This window comes from Salvelinus fontinalis, chromosome 36 (genome assembly GCF_029448725.1).
Source record: "Salvelinus fontinalis isolate EN_2023a chromosome 36, ASM2944872v1, whole genome shotgun sequence".
Taxonomy (NCBI): domain Eukaryota; kingdom Metazoa; phylum Chordata; class Actinopteri; order Salmoniformes; family Salmonidae; genus Salvelinus; species Salvelinus fontinalis.
Genome location: NC_074700.1, coordinates 30,522,064 through 30,540,669, shown reverse-complemented (window position 1 = coordinate 30,540,669; position 18,606 = coordinate 30,522,064). Strand labels below are relative to the sequence as shown.

At 41.7% G+C, this 18,606-nt stretch overlaps 2 protein-coding genes across 2 annotated transcripts in view; one reads left to right on the top strand and one right to left on the bottom strand.

Annotated features, from left to right (window-relative positions):
• Positions 1–2,484: 2,484 nt before the first annotated feature.
• LOC129835766 (zinc finger protein 41-like) lies at positions 2,485–5,363 on the bottom strand. Its single transcript, XM_055901543.1, has 2 exons — positions 4,939–5,363; positions 2,485–4,089 (listed from the first exon to the last, which is right to left on the bottom strand). Exons 1-2 carry the CDS (start codon positions 5,102–5,104, stop codon positions 2,903–2,905), a joined length of 1,353 nt encoding a protein of 450 aa, XP_055757518.1. The 5' UTR covers positions 5,105–5,363; the 3' UTR covers positions 2,485–2,902.
• Positions 5,364–12,479: 7,116 nt separating this feature from the next.
• LOC129835660 (circularly permutated Ras protein 1-like) overlaps positions 12,480–18,606 on the top strand; it is a 30,985-nt gene continuing 24,858 nt past the window's right edge. Inside the window, exon 1 of the mRNA XM_055901379.1 lies at positions 12,480–12,681. The gene's annotated coding sequence lies outside the window, so the exon portion shown is untranslated. The remainder of the gene's footprint in view (positions 12,682–18,606) is intronic.

Sequence of the window (18,606 nt, the reverse complement as noted above, 5' to 3'; positions counted from 1 at the left end):
TAGGTGAAAATGAATGAGAAATAGCCTTGGACAGATGGAAGGAGCTATTTTTTTTAACTATTTCGTTCTTCTAACCACTTTCCATCTCTGTACAACAGGGTTCTGCCCAAAATGGCACCCAAACCCTACAGGCCATGTCACACAGACAGACGCACAGTCGGATTGGCAGCCAGGAGGAGCCAATATATTATTAACCGTTAAGACATGCATTTGTCAGCTAAAGAACACTTGTATTCTGTCTCCCTCAACTCTAATTTATAATGAGTTTTGTTTGTAATGAGCGGAATATAGCTAGATATACTGTATGTATTGTTGATGTGATTATTGCTGTAGTCGTGGATGAATCAGGAACAGATAGAACGTGCACAAGATTAATTATCGGCTGTGCATCATAATTACCAGGATAAATCTGACCTGCAATTTGTAAACAAAGCTGCTGTAGCCTACTTGTAATTCGTAAAACCTTCATTATAACTTTGAAGTGACAGAAATAGCGAATGAATCTTTCATCTATACATTTTGAGAAATTGAGGTTGGTGGCACCTTATTGGCTGGATCAGAAAAAGTAATTAGAACGGTATCAAATAGATCATGCCATTCAATTCCCCCTGTACGGCCACAGCAGCCTCCTGTGTTGGAGATGTATAACCCCTCCCAAAAAAGTTACATTTTATTTGGGACTTACTGAGTCTGCCTTTAAAATCAGATTTTAAACCTAACCTTAACCACACTGCTAAATTATGCCTAACCTTAAATTAATGGCACATTTTATTATATTTTCATGAATTTTTATGTTATTGCCCAATTTGACTTTATTGCGGTGGTAACTACTGACAACCGTAGGTGTAGGGAAACGATGACTACACGTAGACATTAGACAAACTGCGGCTAAGTGTCTAAGGCTGCGGGTCCGTAGGTAACCGTCACTTTCCGCCCCTCCCCGTTCCGCCCCCCTGGAAAGATTTTGGATCATGTTGTTTCTTTACCTCTACTTTGAACACACTTTTTTTTGTGGTCACCGTCCCTCCCCATTTCTCATAACCAGGTTTTATACCATACTTTTTATGCGAGTAAAGTACATGTCGTATAAAAAAAATGTAATAGCAGGCACAGGCCTGATGGAAACAACACATTTTGTCGGTAAACTTTCCATATGTCGACAAAACTAAATGCGATAGACAAGGTGGGATATTTTTCGGTAAATTAATTATGCCAGAAATAGCAGTGGAAACACCTTTATGCGCACATTTGTATTTGATAACCATCATATCAAGCGATGATAGCCTATGTTTGGTCCTCCCATGCCCCAGTATCTGTGCGTTAGAGATGCTCACGATGAGCATGACGTATCTCCTCTCTAAAGTCCAGGAAGCTCCGATTCAAACTCCCATTAGACAGTAATTTTTTTAAATGTTTTTTTTTTATGAACAACAAATCAATACGGAGAGTACATGAGGGAACACAGTTATATATATATATTATATACAATGAACAATTTAGCTAGATGGCCCATTAGACAGTTCTGCAAGCGTTATTATGATGTCGAAATACGTTCGTTACTCACCAAATATGGACTTCCGTTGAGCAACTATCTTCGTTTATGTATCTGCGAGCTGTCGGCTAGAGCGCATGCGCAAAGACCACTGTGAGCACAGTCGTACAACATGTTTTGCGACAAAACCATCAGTAGAGTAGAAGATGCAATGGAAACCCATTTACTTGTATTTGTTATTCGTTACATGGGAATTTAACCACACATTTATTTTTATGAGCACTACGTCATCACGCAGTCATTTTGATGAAAACACACCCCTGCTGGGAAAATGCACATATTGTTTTTATGCAGATTTTTTTTGAATAAATGCATGACAATCACTCGCTAATTGGATGGAAACCTAGGTCGTGTCAATCGTGAATGATAATTCTTCCAAGTTTCACCGGTGAAACATCTGCATGCCAACCATTTGATCTCAATCAGTTTCATGGGAATATGCATTTCGATTTTCTTAGTTATCTAGAGTTGTTTCTAATTATGTACAGTGTGCGAATTCTAGAGCAGATGGTGTTAGCAAACTGTAGCCTACCTGTTTTTTTCTCTCAATCAAAGCACATATTTAGCCTTGTTGCACATGCTACACTATGCTATTATATTCGGTTCTGTAGAATACTGTGATCATTATGCAATTATGCATTGATTCAGCTTTGATCTAACTTAAACGAGCAGCATTCACCAGAGTAGCGTGTTTTTCTGCGAGTTGTAGAGAATATCAAACATGTACAGAAGCTGCAGGGCCTGTTGGGAAGAGGGGTCCAGTAAAATGAGGATCCACATCCATTCCGTATCAAAATATAGGATCATCTGTAAGAATACAATTATTTTCTCAGAAGTCAACTGAATATAATTACTCGATACAATATTAAATCAATATCATGAATGAGCAGGATTTAGTGAAAATGGATGCGAAATACTCTTGGACATTTTCTGTAAAGTAAACATGTTTTAATATATCGAAAACATCAGTCAGACCATTCTCTCAGTACATTTAGAGACATTCTCAAATGCAAAACTTCATAAAAGATATCGTTCAGAAGTAAATTTATCCACAAACACAAAGATATTTGTATATACACATCTTAAAAGACCACATTTTCACAAAATATGCTGATATAACCATCAGGCCGATTCAAAAGATTATGGGAGGACCACCTCACTTATACTCTGAACTGTTTGCTTATTATGTCATCATTGAAATCAAATCAAACTTTATTTACATAGGAAGCTTTACAAAAGTACGTTCACCACACATGTATTTATCTGAAACCCACATCATGAATTGTTGCTTTGATTTCGTTGTCCACATCCTGCCTTTTAATTCCCATCTTCTGACAGAACATATTTGTCCTAATCTTCATCCTGTTTTCCTCCTTTGTGGATGTTTTTGACATGCGTCAGCAGGTTAGACTTTTGAGTGAAGCTTTTCCCACAGTCACCACAGCTAAATGGTTTCTCTCCTGTGTGAGTCAGTTTATGCTTCCTTAGGTTCCCCTTTAGATTGAAGCTTTTCCCACAGTCACCACAGCTAAATGGTTTCTCTCCTGTGTGAGTCCGTTTATGATCTGTAAGGTTCCCCTTCTGATAGAAGCTTTTCCCACAGTCACCACAGCTAAATGGTTTCTCTTGTGTGTGAGTCAGTATATGTTTCCTTAGGTCTCCCTTCTGATAGAAGCTTTTCCCACAGTCACCACAGCTAAATGGTTTCTCTCCCGTGTGAGTCAGTTTGTGCAAGTTCAGGTTTCCCTTCTGACTGAAGCTTTTCCCACAGTCACCACAGCTAAATGGTTTCTCTCCTGTGTGAATACTCATGTGCCTGGACAGATCTCCTTTGTATTTGATGGTCTTGCCACAAACAGGGCAGGTGCAGGGTTTCCCACCATGACAGAGTTGGACTTGGGCCTTCAGTTTACAGGTGGAGTTGTAGCGTTTATTGCTGAAGCGGCATTCACTGAGTCTCTTCTTGGTGAGAGTCATATGCCTCTGCAGGTCAGCTTTCAGAGCAAATGTTTCACCATAGTCACGAAAGTGGCTAGTTTTTCTAGACGTGGTGCTGGGTTTGGAACAGTGTTTCTCCAATGGTGGACTGGGATCCAATGGTGGACTGTTGTCAAGTCCTACTGTGTCACTGCTTACAGCTGAACTGTGGCTGGAGGCATTGTTTTGATTATCTGGAGGGTCACAGGGAATGTTGAGACCCTTAATGTGGGTCACAGTGCCAAAAGGTTTGAGATCCACTGTTTCAGAGTGACTCTCTCTGTTCTCCACAGTCTGGGTTTGGGGAAGAGTCAAGGACCAAAGTGGGTACTCCAGATCACATTCACTTTTCACACAGGAAGGAGTGAATATGAACTTCATGATATCAGGCTGCAGACCTTGAAGCTGCTCTTCCTCCTGACTGGTCCTGACTTCCTCCTGTTCCTCTTTAATCTGTGTGGACTCTGGGTCCTTCTGCCCCAGACTGGGGCTCCACTCCTGCTCACAGTGCTGCTGCTCAGGGGGAACCTCCTCTTCAGAGACAGAGAGTTGCAGGGATTCTGGAGGGAAGGAGAGGAGGGTAGCGGTTATCTGCCAGAGAATTACATTTACATTCACTCATGAATTATAGATCTCTATGATTTTAAAATATCAAATGGCTTTATTGGCATGGATGTCTACACAGCCTTTAGACATGACTGAGTGAAGTTATCTAGGTACTTTCACTTGGGTTCTCATTCCTATTATGGAACACACCGTGGCCAACATGTACAAAAGTCACGCAGACACCATCTAATCTTTAATAATCCTTGAGTGCACAATGGTTTTGTAAACCTTATAAACTATACTTTCATATCACCCCCAAATCATTTTATAAACACAAAATATACTTACTATGCAGTATTTTAAAACACAGATTAACACAGAGGTGTTTTGCATTGCACATTTGCCCGAACTATGACACTTCCTGAGCTAATGGAAACAGGGGGGGAGGGGACCAAAACAACACATCTTATCAAAGCTGTGTTACACAAAAACCTCTGGAACTATGCGGTAAAACAGCTAACAGTAAGTATCTTTAGTTGTAAAGTCATTTTGAATGATAATTATGTTGTTCCTGAAAGATCAACCGTTTTTAAATAGAGCATCTCACACACCAACTCATCGTCCTCAGCTAATCAAAAGGGACGTCAAAGGGCAACATAAGGATCAACTATCACATTTTTTTGTGTAGCATTTGTGACAGGCAGAGGACGTATAGGGTTTCGTCAATGGAGACGTGTGTGACGCTGCGGTCCAAGCAACGGAAAGCATTGGCAATTCGGGGCTATTTTTATATCACCGAAGGCCTAACCATTTTAATAATTGAGTAGAACAATAGCTAGCTGCTAGTATGTCTACATACAAACCTATTCGAGATAGTTGAATCTCTGGTGTAATACGCAGCAGTTCCCGTAGCCACTCATTCTCCTCCTGGTATTCCACTACCGTTTTCTCAACTGCCCCGAAAATCTCAATAGCAGCCGCCGTTAAACGCTCATTTAAAAACATACGAAACGACTGTAGTTTAGACATATTTCAGTGGACTGAGTGTTTGGGTGTTCAGCTAGTACGGCTGCTTGACGTGGATCCTCCTGATCACATTCACTTTTCACACAGCAAGGAGTGGATATGGAGTCTTTGGTATCAAAGAGCCCCCGATTGGTCCTGAGTTCAGTGGTCTTTCGTTACTCCACAAAAAAAATTATGTTCAAAATCAAAACATACTCATTCACAACCCTACTTCCGTGTTCTAGTCAATGAATCTTACAAAAATCATTGGTTCTAGTGGCGACGAACCCAGAAACATACAACAACGCCACCAGCTGGATGGGGGTTTGTGTTTACTACTGTGCAGGTTAATTTACGGACCAGTAATAAGGAAGTAACGACTACATTTGGACAAAGCAGTGGTTATCATAAGTATGACATGATCTGTGAGAATTAATTCGACTGTATCAATAACATCAGGGACTCCATTCTCCCATCACCTTACCAGACATTAGGTACGAACAAATACAGTTTCTAACGCATTTTTAAATATACATCTTTTAAATATATATTCCTACTAAGCAGAACCAATGATTTAGCTATATAGATAAGCAACGAGAATTGGTTTTATGGTTCATAAAAAAAGAAGCTAAACATAGATGTGTTTTCGTTTGTTGAATCATTTAGACCATGCCCATTTCAAACGTATCTTATCCAAAAAAATCTAAAAGCTATTTCAGACTATTTAGGCAAGTTAGCTGGCTGACAACTCATTGATCCCGCTTAGTAGTATATCCCTCAGATCTATGAGATTCCTGTAATATATTGTACTACTGTTTGATCATTAAGTCATCATTCAAATAAAAACAAACTTTATTTACAGTGGGTTTGGAAAATATTGACACCCTTGATAAAAAATTACTGTATAAAATAAAGAATTCAAATATTGAGCTATACTGTATGCTAAATGACCACAGGTTTTCAAGTCCAGAGACTGATTTGGTGGCTAATTAACCATTTCTTTGTGGATTTTGACGTTTGCTTTGGGGTTATTGTGTTGTTGGAAAAATCCGCTTGCGGACAAATTTCAGCTTTCTGGCAGAAACAACCAAGTTTCTGGCTAAAATGTCCTGGTACTGGATAAAGTTCCTGATGCCGTTGACCTCAACAAGGGCCCCATGACCAGTGGAAGAAAAATAGCCCCATAACATCAATGAACCACCACCATATTTTACAGTAGGTATTGGGGTTATTTTCGCCTCATAAATTCTCATACCTACTACAAGATTCCATGACTACCATACACACCTGTATTCCCTTGACTACCATACATACCTGTATTCCCATGACTACCATACATACCTGTATTTCCTTGACTACCATACATACCTGTATTCCTTGACTACCATACATACCTGTGTTCCCTTGACTACCATACATACCTGTATTCCCTTGACTACCATACATACCTGGATTCCCTTGACTACCATACATACATGTATTCCTTGACTACCATACATACCTGTGTTCCCTTGACTACCATACATACCTATATTCCGTTGACTACCATACATACCTGGATTCCCTTGACTACCATACATACCTGTATTCCCTTGACTACCATACATACCTGTATTCCTTTGACTACCATACACACCTGTATTCCCTTGACTACCATACATACCTGTATTACTTGACTACCATACATACCTGTGTTCCCTTGACTACCATACATACCTGTATTCCTTGACTACCATACATACCTGTATTCCCTTGACTACCATGCATACCTGTATTCCCTTGACTACCATACATACCTGTATTCCCTTGACTGCCATACATACCTATATTCCCTTGACTACCATACATACCTGTATTCCCTTGACTACCATACATACCTGTATTCCCTTGACTACCATACATACCTGTGTTCCCTTGACTACCATACATACCTGTATTCCCTTGACTACCATACATACCTGTATTCCCTTGACTACCATACACACCTGGATTCCCTTGACTGCCATACATACCTGTATTCCCTTGACTGCCATACATACCTGTATTCCCTTGACTGCCATACATACCTGTATTCCCTTGACTGCCATACATACCTGTATTCCCTTGACTACCATACATACCTGTATTCCTTGACTACCATACATACCTGTATTTCCTTGACTACCATACATACCTGTATCCCCTTGACTGCCATACATACCTGTATTCCCTTGACTGCCATACATACCTGTATTCCCTTGACTACCATACACACCTGGATTCCCTTGACTGCCATACATACCTGTATTCCCTTGACTGCCATACATACCTGTATTCCCTTGACTGCCATACATACCTGTATTCCCTTGACTGCCATACATACCTGTATTCCCTTGACTACCATACATACCTGTATTCCTTGACTACCATACATACCTGTATTTCCTTGACTACCATACATACCTGTATCCCCTTGACTGCCATACATACCTGTATTCCCTTGACTGCCATACATACCTGTATTCCCTTGACTGCCATACATACCTGTATTCCCTTGACTACCATACATACCTGTATTCCCTTGACTACCATACATACCTGTATTCCCTTGACTACCATACATACCTGTATTCCCTTGACTACCATACATACCTGTGTTCCCTTGACTACCATACATACCTGTATGCCTTGACTACCATACATACCTGTATTCCCTTGACTGCCATACATACCTGTATTCCCTTGACTACCATACATGCCTGTATTCCCTTGACTACCATACATACCTGTATTCCCTTGACTACCATACATACCTGTATTCCTTGACTACCATACATACCTGTATTCCCTTGACTACCATACATACCTGTATTCCCTTGACTACCATACATACCTGTGTTCCCTTGACTACCATACATACCTGTATTCCCTTGACTACCATACATACCTGTATTCCCTTGACTACCATAAATGCCTATATTCCCTTGACTACCATACATACCTGTATTCCCTTGACTACCATACATACCTGTATTCCCTTGACTACCATACATACCTGTGTTCCCTTGACTACCATACATACCTGTATTACTTGACTACCATACATACCTGTATTCCCTTGACTACCATACATACCTGTATTCCCTTGACTACCATACATACCTGTGTTCCTTTGACTACCATACATACCTGTATTCCCTTGACTACCATACATACCTGTATTCCCTTGACTACCATACATACCTGTATTCCCTTGACTACCATACATACCTGTATTCCTTTGACTACCATACATACCTGTATTCCCTTGACTACCATACATACCTGTATTCCCTTGACTACCATACATACCTGTATTCCCTTGACTACCATACATACCTGGATTCCAGTGACTACCATACATACCTGTTTTCCAGTGACTACCATACATACCTGTATTCCCTTGACTACCATACATACGTGTATTCCCTTGACTACCATACATACCTGGATTCCCTTGACTACCATACATACCTGTATTCCCTTGACTACCATACATACCTGTATTCCCTTGACTACCATACATACCTGTATTCCCTTGACTACCATACATACCTGTGTTCCTTTGACTACCATACATACCTGTATTCCCTTGACTACCATACATACCTGTATTCCCTTGACTACCATACACACCTGTATTCCTTGACTACCATACATACCTGTATTCCTTGACTACCATACACACCTGTATTCCCTTGACTACCATACATACATGTATTCCCTTGACTACCATACATACCTGTATTCCCTTGACTACCATACATACCTGTATTCCCTTGACTACCATACATACCTGTATTCCCTTGACTACCATACATACCTGTATTCCTTGACTACCATACATACCTGTATTCCCTTGACTTCCATACATACCTGTATTCCCTTGACTACCATACATACCTGTATTCCCTGACTACCATACACACCTGTATTCCCTTGACTACCATACATACCTGTATTCCCTTGACTACCATACATACCTGTATTCCCTTGACTACCATACATACCTGTATTCCCTTGACTACCATACATACCTGTATTCCCTTGACTACCATACATACCTGTATTCCCTTGACTACCATACATACCTGTATTCCCTTGACTACCATACACACCTGTATTCCCTTGACTACCATACATACATGTATTCCTTGTTTCTTGTATTACTTGTTTTTGAAAGAAAAGGACGTTTTTGAGTCCTTTAAAATAACATCAAATTGATCAGAAATACAGTGTAGACATTGTTAATGTTGTAAATGACTATTGTAGCTGGCAACGGCTGATTTTTAATGGAATATCTACATAGGCGTAGAAGCCCATTATCAGCAACCATCACTCCTGTGTTCCAATGGCACGTTGTGTTAGCTAATCCAAGTTTGGCATTTTCAAAGGCTAATTGCTCATTAGAAAACCCTTTTGCAATTATGTTAGCACAGCTGAAAACTGTTGTTCTGATTAAAGAAGCAATTAAACTAGCCTTCTTTAGACTAGTTGAGTATCTGGAGCATCAGCACTTGTGGGTTTGATTACAGGCTCAAATTGGCCAGAAACAAAGTACTTTCTTCTGAAACTCATCAGTCTATTCTTGTTCTGAGAAATGGCTATTCCATGTGAGAAATTGCCAAGAAACTGAAGATCTCGTACAATGCTGTGTACTACTCCCTTTACAGAACATCTCAAACTGGCTCTAACCAGAATAGAAAGAGGAGTGGGAGGCCCCGGTGCACAACTGAGCAAGAGGACAAGTACATTAGAGTGTCTCCTGACCTGTCTCAGTGGTTGTGACTCCTCTGTCTCCTGACCTGTCTCAGTGGTTGTATCTCCTCTGTCTCCTGACCTGTCTCAGTGGTTGTATCTCCTCTGTCTCCTGACCTGTCTCAGTGGTTGTATCTCCTCTGTCTCCTGACCTGTCTCAGTGGTTGTATCTCCTCTGTCTCCTGACCTGTCTCAGTGGTTGTATCTCCTCTGTCTCCTGACCTGTCTCAGTGGTTGTATCTCCTCTGTCTCCTGACCTGTCTCAGTGGTTGTGGTTCCTCTGTCTCCTGACCTGTCTCAGTGGTTGTGACTCCTCTGTCTCCTGACCTGTCTCAGTGGTTGTGACTCCTCTGTCTCCTGACCTGTCTCAGTGGTTGTATCTCCTCTGTCTCCTGACCTGTCTCAGTGGTTGTGGCTCCTCTGTCTCCTGACCTGTCTCAGTGGTTGTGGTTCCTCTGTCTCCTGACCTGTCTCAGTGGTTGTGACTCCTCTGTCTCCTGACCTGTCTCAGTGGTTGTATCTCCTCTGTCTCCTGACCTGTCTCAGTGGTTGTGGCTCCTCTGTCTCCTGACCTGTCTCAGTGGTTGTGACTCCTCTGTCTCCTGACCTGTCTCAGTGGTTGTATCTCCTCTGTCTCCTGACCTGTCTCAGTGGTTGTATCTCCTCTGTCTCCTGACCTGTCTCAGTGGTTGTGACTCCTCTGTCTCCTGACCTGTCTCAGTGGTTGTGACTCCTCTGTCTCCTGACCTGTCTCAGTGGTTGTATCTCCTCTGTCTCCTGACCTGTCTCAGTGGTTGTGGCTCCTCTGTCTCTGAGAAAACTCTGGTGCTGCTAGATGCTTGACAGTTGTGGTTTGTGTTCTGGTTATGACTCAATATAGATCTGGATCTGATCAGTTGTAGGTGAAGGGCTTGGCGGGTGGAGTGAAGAGAGAGAAGGGAAAGAGAGGGTGAGAGAAGAGCGAGGGTTATCCTGTTGTTTGATGATACAGGTGAGTGGGTATGATGAAGAAATGGCTGATGTTGAGAGAAATAACTGAAACTTCCTCTCTACCTTTCTCTCTCTCTCTCTCTCTCTCACACCTTTTCTCTGTCTCTCTCTCTCTCACACCTTTTCTCTGTCTCTCTCTCTCTCACACCTTTTCTCTGTCGCTCTCTCTCTCACACCTTCTCTCTGTCTCTGTCTCTCTCTCTCTCTCTCAATTCAAAGGGCTTTATTGTCATGGGTAACATATGTGTTTATTGCGAAAGCAAGTGAAATAAACAATACAATTTCTACAGTAAACATTACACTCACAAGTTTCAAAAGAATAAAGACATTACATATGTCATATTATGCCTATATACAGTGTTGTAAGGATGTGCAAATAGTTAAAGTACAAAAGGGAAAATAAATAAGCATAAATATGGGTTGTATTTACAATGGTCTTTGTTCTTCACTGGTTACCCCTTTCTTGTGGCAACAGGTCACACATCTTGCTGCTGTGATGTCACTGTGGTATTTCACCCAGTAGATATGGGAGTTTATCAATATTTGATTTATTTTCAAATTCTTTGTGAGTCTGTGTAATCTGAGGGAAATATGTCTCTCTTGTAACGGCTTTCGTCCTCTTCGTCTGAGGAGGAGTAGGAAATATCAGACCAATGTGCAGCGTGGTACGTATCCATAATATCTTTTAATAGAATGAATACAAAATATAAAAAAGAACAAGAGAATCAAAATGAAAACCGAAACAGTCCCGAATGGTGAAAACACTGAAACGGAAACACCCACCCACAACACACAATGGAAAACAGGCTACCTAAATATGGCTCCCAATCAGAGACAACGATAAACAGCTGCCTCTGATTGGGAACCACACCAGGCCAAACCCATAGAAAACAAACAACCTAGAAAAAAGAACATAGACTGCCCCCCCCAAGTCACGCCCTGACCAACCTAACACAAAGACATAAAAAATAAACTAAGGTCAGAACGTGATATCTCTAATATGGTCATAACTTGGGCAGGAGGTTAGGAAGTGCAGCTCAGTTTCCACCTCATTTTGTGGGCAGTGTGCACACAGCCTGTCTTCTCTTGAGAGCCAGGTCTGCCTACGGCGACCTTTCTCAAAAGCAAGGCTATGCTCACTGAGTCTGTACATAGTCAAAGCTTTCCTTAAGTTTGGGTCAGTCACAGTGGTCAGGTATTCTGCCACTGTGTACTCTTTGTTTAGGGTCAAATAGCATTCTAGTTTGCTTAGTTTTTTTGTTCATTCTTTCCAATGTGTCAAGTAATTATCTTTTTGTTTTCTCATGATTTGGTTGGGTCTAATTGTCTTGCTTTCCTGGGGCTCTGTGGGGTGTGTTTGTGAACAGAGCCCCAGGACCAGCTTGCTTAGGGGACTCTTCTCCAGGTTCATCTCTCTGTAGGTGATGACTTTGTTATGGAAGGTTTGGGACTCTCTCCAGCACAATGTATTTGGTTTCTCGAGTTTCTGTTTCCACCCTCACCACTGATCGGTTCACTTCCTGTCACACACACACACCTCTCTCTGTCTCTCCAGCACAGTGTCTTTGGTTTCTTAAGTTTCTGTTTCCACTATCCCTACTGATCGGCTCACTTCCTGCCTCACACGCCCACTCTCTCTCTCTCTCTCTCTGAAACACAGACACACACACCGTCTCACACACAACACACGCACACATAGAACGTGGTGGTTAAGACCATAAACACACAGTTGGCTAGACAGGAAAAGAAAACGAACAGACGGACAAAACAGACAGACAACTCAGGAGGACCGGTTCCTTTCTCTCCACAAGTCAACCCTTTCGTCTAGAACTCAGGTACCTGTGTTTTCTAACATAATGTTCTCTAACACATAACACTGTGTGACATCATGATATCCTGTTGATTCTGATTTTTTTTTATATACCCGAGACGCAACAATAATGTTAACATGATACGGTGCTTTAACGGACACAGACAGAGACAACCAAAAGGTTATCTGAGATATCCATTCATCTCTGTTTTTAGATCCAGTAAAGGAAACTATCACAAAAGTTATCTATAAAAGTGGACATTTATTTGTGTGGAATTAGATTATGATTCATCTCATGTCTGTAACCAGAGTGACAAGTTATGTGAAACTCGCTTACACCAGGAAAGGAGTGTAGCACACATAACCCTTCAATGTTTGAAGATCTGTAAGGTGGAAGCTTCACCATTACACTGTTTATACCTATCCAGACCCAACAGATACACCACTATACTGTTTATACCTATCCAGACCCTACAGATCCACCACTATACTGTTTATACCTATCCAGATCCACCACTATACTGTTTATACCTATCCAGACCCCACCACTACACTGTTTATACCTATCCAGACCCTACAGATCCACCACTATACTGTTTATACCTATCCAGAACCTACAGATCCACCACTACACTTTTTATACCTATCCAGACTCCACCACTATACTGTTTATACCTATCCAGACCCTACAGATCCACCACTATACTGTTTATACCTATCCAGACCCTTCAGATACACCACTATACTGTTTATACCTATCCAGACCCTATAGATTCACAACTACACTGTTTATACATATCCAGACCCTACAGATCCACCACTATACTGTTTATACCTATCCAGACCCTTCAGATACACCACTATACTGTTTATACCTATCCAGACCCTACAGATCCACTACTATACTGTTTATACCTATCCAGACCCACCACTATACTGTTTATACCTATCCAGACCCTACAGATCCACCACTATACTGTTTATACCTATCCAGACCCTACAGATCCACCACTATACTGTTTATACCTATCCAGACCCTACAGATCCACTACTATACTGTTTATACCTATCCAGACCCCACCACTATACTGTTTATACCTATCCAGACCCACCACTATACTGTTTATACCTATCCAGACCCTTCAGATCCACCACTATACTGTTTATACCTATCCAGACCCACCACTATACTGTTTATACCTATCCAGACCCTTCAGATCCACCACTATACTGTTTATACCTATCCAGATCCACCACTATACTGTTTGTACCTATCCAGACCCTTCAGATCCACCACTACACTGTTTATACCTATCCAGACCCTACAGATACACCACTATACTGTTTATACCTATCCAGACCCTACAGATCCACCACTATACTGTTTATACCTATCCAGACTCCACCACTATACTGTTTATACCTATCCAGACCCTACAGATCCACCACTATACTGTTTATACCTATCCAGACCCTTCAGATCCACCACTACACTGTTTATACCTATCCAGACCCTACAGATCCATCACTATACTGTTTATACCTATCCAGACCCTACAGATCCACCACTACTATACTGTTTATACCTATCCAGACCCACCACTATACTGTTTATACCTATCCAGACCCTACAGATCCACCACTACTATACTGTTTATACCTATCCAGACCCACCACTATACTGTTTATACCTATCCAGACCCTACAGATCCACCACTACTATACTGTTTATACCTATCCAGACCCACCACTATACTGTTTATACCTATCCAGACCCTACAGACCCACCACTACACTGTTTATACCTATCCAGACCCACCACTATACTGTTTATACCTATCCAGACCCACCACTATACTGTTTATACCTATCCAGACCCTACAGATCCACCACTATACTGTTTATACCTATCCAGACCCTACAGATCCACCACTATACTGTTTTTACCTATCCAGAACCTATAGATCCACCACTACACTGTTTATACCTATCCAGACCCTACAGATCCACCACTATACAGTTTATACCTATCCAGACCCTTCAGATCCACCATTATACTGTTTTTACCTATCCAGAACCTATAGATCCACCACTACACTGTTTATACCTATCCAGACCCTTCAGATCCACCACTATACTGTTTATACCTATCCAGACCCTACCACTATACTGTTTATACCTATCCAGACCCTTCAGATCCACCACTATACTGTTTATACCTATCCAGACCCACAACTACACTGTTTATACCTATCCAGACCCACCACTATACTGTTTATACCTATCCAGACCCTTCAGATCCACGACTATACTGTTTATACCTATCCAGACCCACCACTATACTGTTTATACCTATCCAGACCCTTCAGATCCACCACTATACTGTTTATACCTATCCAGATCCACCACTATACTGTTTGTACCTATCCAGACCCTTCAGATCCACCACTACACTGTTTATACCTATCCAGACCCCACCACTATACTGTTTATACCTATCCAGACCCTACAGATCCACCACTACACTGTTTATACCTATCTAGACCCTACAGATCCACCACTATACTGTATATACCTATCCAAGCCGACCACTATTCTGTTTATACCTATCCAGACCCTACAGATCCACCACTATACTGTTTATACCTATCCAGACCCTACAGATCCACCACTACACTGTTTATACCTATCCAGACCCACCACTATACTGTTTATACCTATCCAGACCCCACCACTATACTGTTTATACCTATCCAGATCCACCACTACACTGTTTATACCTATCCAGACCCTACAGATCCACCACTATACTGTTTATACCTATCCAGACCCTTCAGATCCACCACTATACTGTTTATACCTATCCAGACCCCACCACTATACTGTTTATACCTATCCAGACCCTACAGATCCACCACTACACTGTTTATACCTATCCAGACCCTACAGACCCCACCACTACACTGTTTATACCTATCCAGACCCTACAGATCCACCACTATACTGTTTATACCTATCCAGACCCTACAGATCCACCACTATACTGTTTATACCTATCCAGACCCTACAGATCCACTACTACACTGTTTATAGCTATCCAGACCCACCACTATACTGTTTATACCTATCCAGACCCTTCAGATCCACCACTATACTGTTTATACCTATCCAGACCCACCACTACACTGTTTATACCTATCCAGACCCTTCAGATCCACCACTATACTGTTTATACCTATCCAGACCCTACAGATACACCACTATACTGTTTATACCTATCCAGACCCTACCACTATACTGTTTATACCTATCCAGACCCTTCAGATCCACCACTATACTGTTTATACCTATCCAGACCCACCACTACACTGTTTATACCTATCCAGACCCACCACTATACTGTTTATACCTATCCAGACCCTTCAGATCCACCACTATACTGTTTATACCTATCCAGACCCACCACTATACTGTTTATACCTATCCAGACCCTTCAGATCCACCACTACACTGTTTATACCTATCCAGACCCCACCACTATACTGTTTATACCTATCCAGACCCTACAGATCCACCACTACACTGTTTATACCTATCCAGACCCTACAGATCCACCACTATACTGTATATACCTATCCAAGCCGACCACTATTCTGTTTATACCTATCCAGACCCTACAGATCCACCACTACACTGTTTATACCTATACAGACCCACCACTATACTGTTTATACCTATCCAGACCCCACCACTATACTGTTTATACCTATCCAGACCCTTCAGATCCACCACTATACTGTTTATACCTATCCAGACCCACCACTACACTGTTTATACCTATCCAGACCCACCACTATACTGTTTATACCTATCCAGACCCTTCAGATCCACCACTACACTGTTTATACCTATCCAGACCCTACAGATCCACCACTATACTGTTTATACCTATCCAGACCCTACAGATCCACCACTATACTGTTTATACCTATCCAGACCCCACCACTATACTGTTTATACCTATCCAGACCCTACAGATCCACCACTACACTGTTTATACCTATCCAGACCCTACAGATCCACCACTACACTGTTTATACCTATCCAGACCCACCACTATACTATTTATACCTATCCAGACCCTTCAGATCCACCACTATACTGTTTATACCTATCCAGACCCACCACTATACTGTTTATACCTATCCAGACCCTACAGATCCACCACTATACTGTTTATACCTATCCAGACCTTACAGATCCACCACTATACAGTTTATACCTATCCAGACCCTACAGATCCTCCACTACACTGTTTATACCTATCCAGACCCTACATATCCACCACTATACTGTTTATACCTGTCCAGACCCTTCAGATCCACTACTATACTGTTTATACCTATCCAGACCCTTCAGATCCACCACTACACTGTTTATACCTATCCAGACCCTACAGACCCCACCACTATACTGTTTATACCTATCCAGACCCTACAGATCCACCACTATACTGTTTATACCTATCCAGACCCACTACTACACTGTTTATACCTATCCAGACCCTACAGATCCACCACTATACTGTTTATACCTATCCAGACCCACCACTACACTGTTTATACCTATCCAGACCCTACAGATCCACCACTATTCTGTTTATACCTATCCAGACCCTTCAGATCCACCACTATACTGTTTATACCTATCCAGACCCCACAGATCCACCACTATACTGTATATACCTATCCAAGCCGACCACTATTCTGTTTATACCTATCCAGACCCTACAGATCCACCACTATACTGTTTTTACCTATCCAGACCCTACAGATCCACCACTACACTGTTTATACCTATCCAGATCCACCACTATACTGTTTATACCTATCCAGACCCCACCACTATACTGTTTATACCTATCCAGATCCACCACTACACTGTTTATACCTATCCAGACCCTACAGATCCACCACTATACTGTTTATACCTATCCAGACCCTACAGATCCACCACTACACTGTTTATACCTATCCAGACCCACCACTATACTGTTTATACCTATCCAGACCCTTCAGATCCACCACTACACTGTTTATACCTATCCAGACCCAACAGATCCACCACTATACTGTTTATACCTATCCAGACCCTACAGATCCACCACTACACTGTTTATACCTATCCAGACCCTACAGATACACCACTGTACTGTTTATACCTATCCAGACCCAACAGATCCACCACTATACTGTTTATACCTATCCAGACCCTACAGATACACCACTATACTGTTTATACCTATCCAGACCCACCACTACACTGTTTATACCTATCCAGACCCTACAGATCCACCACTATACTGTTTATACCTTTCCAGACCCTTCAGATCCACCACTATACTGTTTATACCTATCCAGACCCTACAGATCCACCACTACACTGTTTATACCTATCCAGACCCTTCAGATCCACCACTATACTGTTTATACCTATCCAGACCCAACAGATACACCACTACACTGTTTATACCTATCCAGACCCTTCAGATCCACCACTATACTGTTTATACCTATCCAGACCCTACAGATCCACCACTACACTGTTTATACCTATCCAGACCCTTCAGATCCACCACTATACTGTTTATACCTATCCAGACCCAACAGATACACCACTACACTGTTTATACCTATCCAGACCCTTCAGATCCACCACTACACTGTTTATACCTATCCAGACCCTTCAGATCCACCACTATACTGTTTATACCTATCCAGACCCAACAGATACACCACTATACTGTTTATACCTATCCAGACCCTACAGACCCCACCACTACACTGTTTATACCTATCCAGACCCTACAGACCCCACCACTACACTGTTTATACCTATCCAGACCCACCACTATACTGTTTATACCTATCCAGACCCTTCAGATCCACCA

What these genes read in the sequence shown, in the direction of transcription:
- LOC129835766 (XM_055901543.1), bottom strand. Translation starts at nt 5,104, where the DNA reads ATGTCTAAACTACAGTCGTTTCGTATGTTTTTAAATGAGCGTTTAACG. An exon ending in GATTCAACTATCTCGAATAG is followed by an intron (nt 4,090 to 4,938) that starts GTTTGTATGTAG and finishes CCTTCCCTCCAG; the next exon opens with AATCCCTGCAACTCTCTGTC.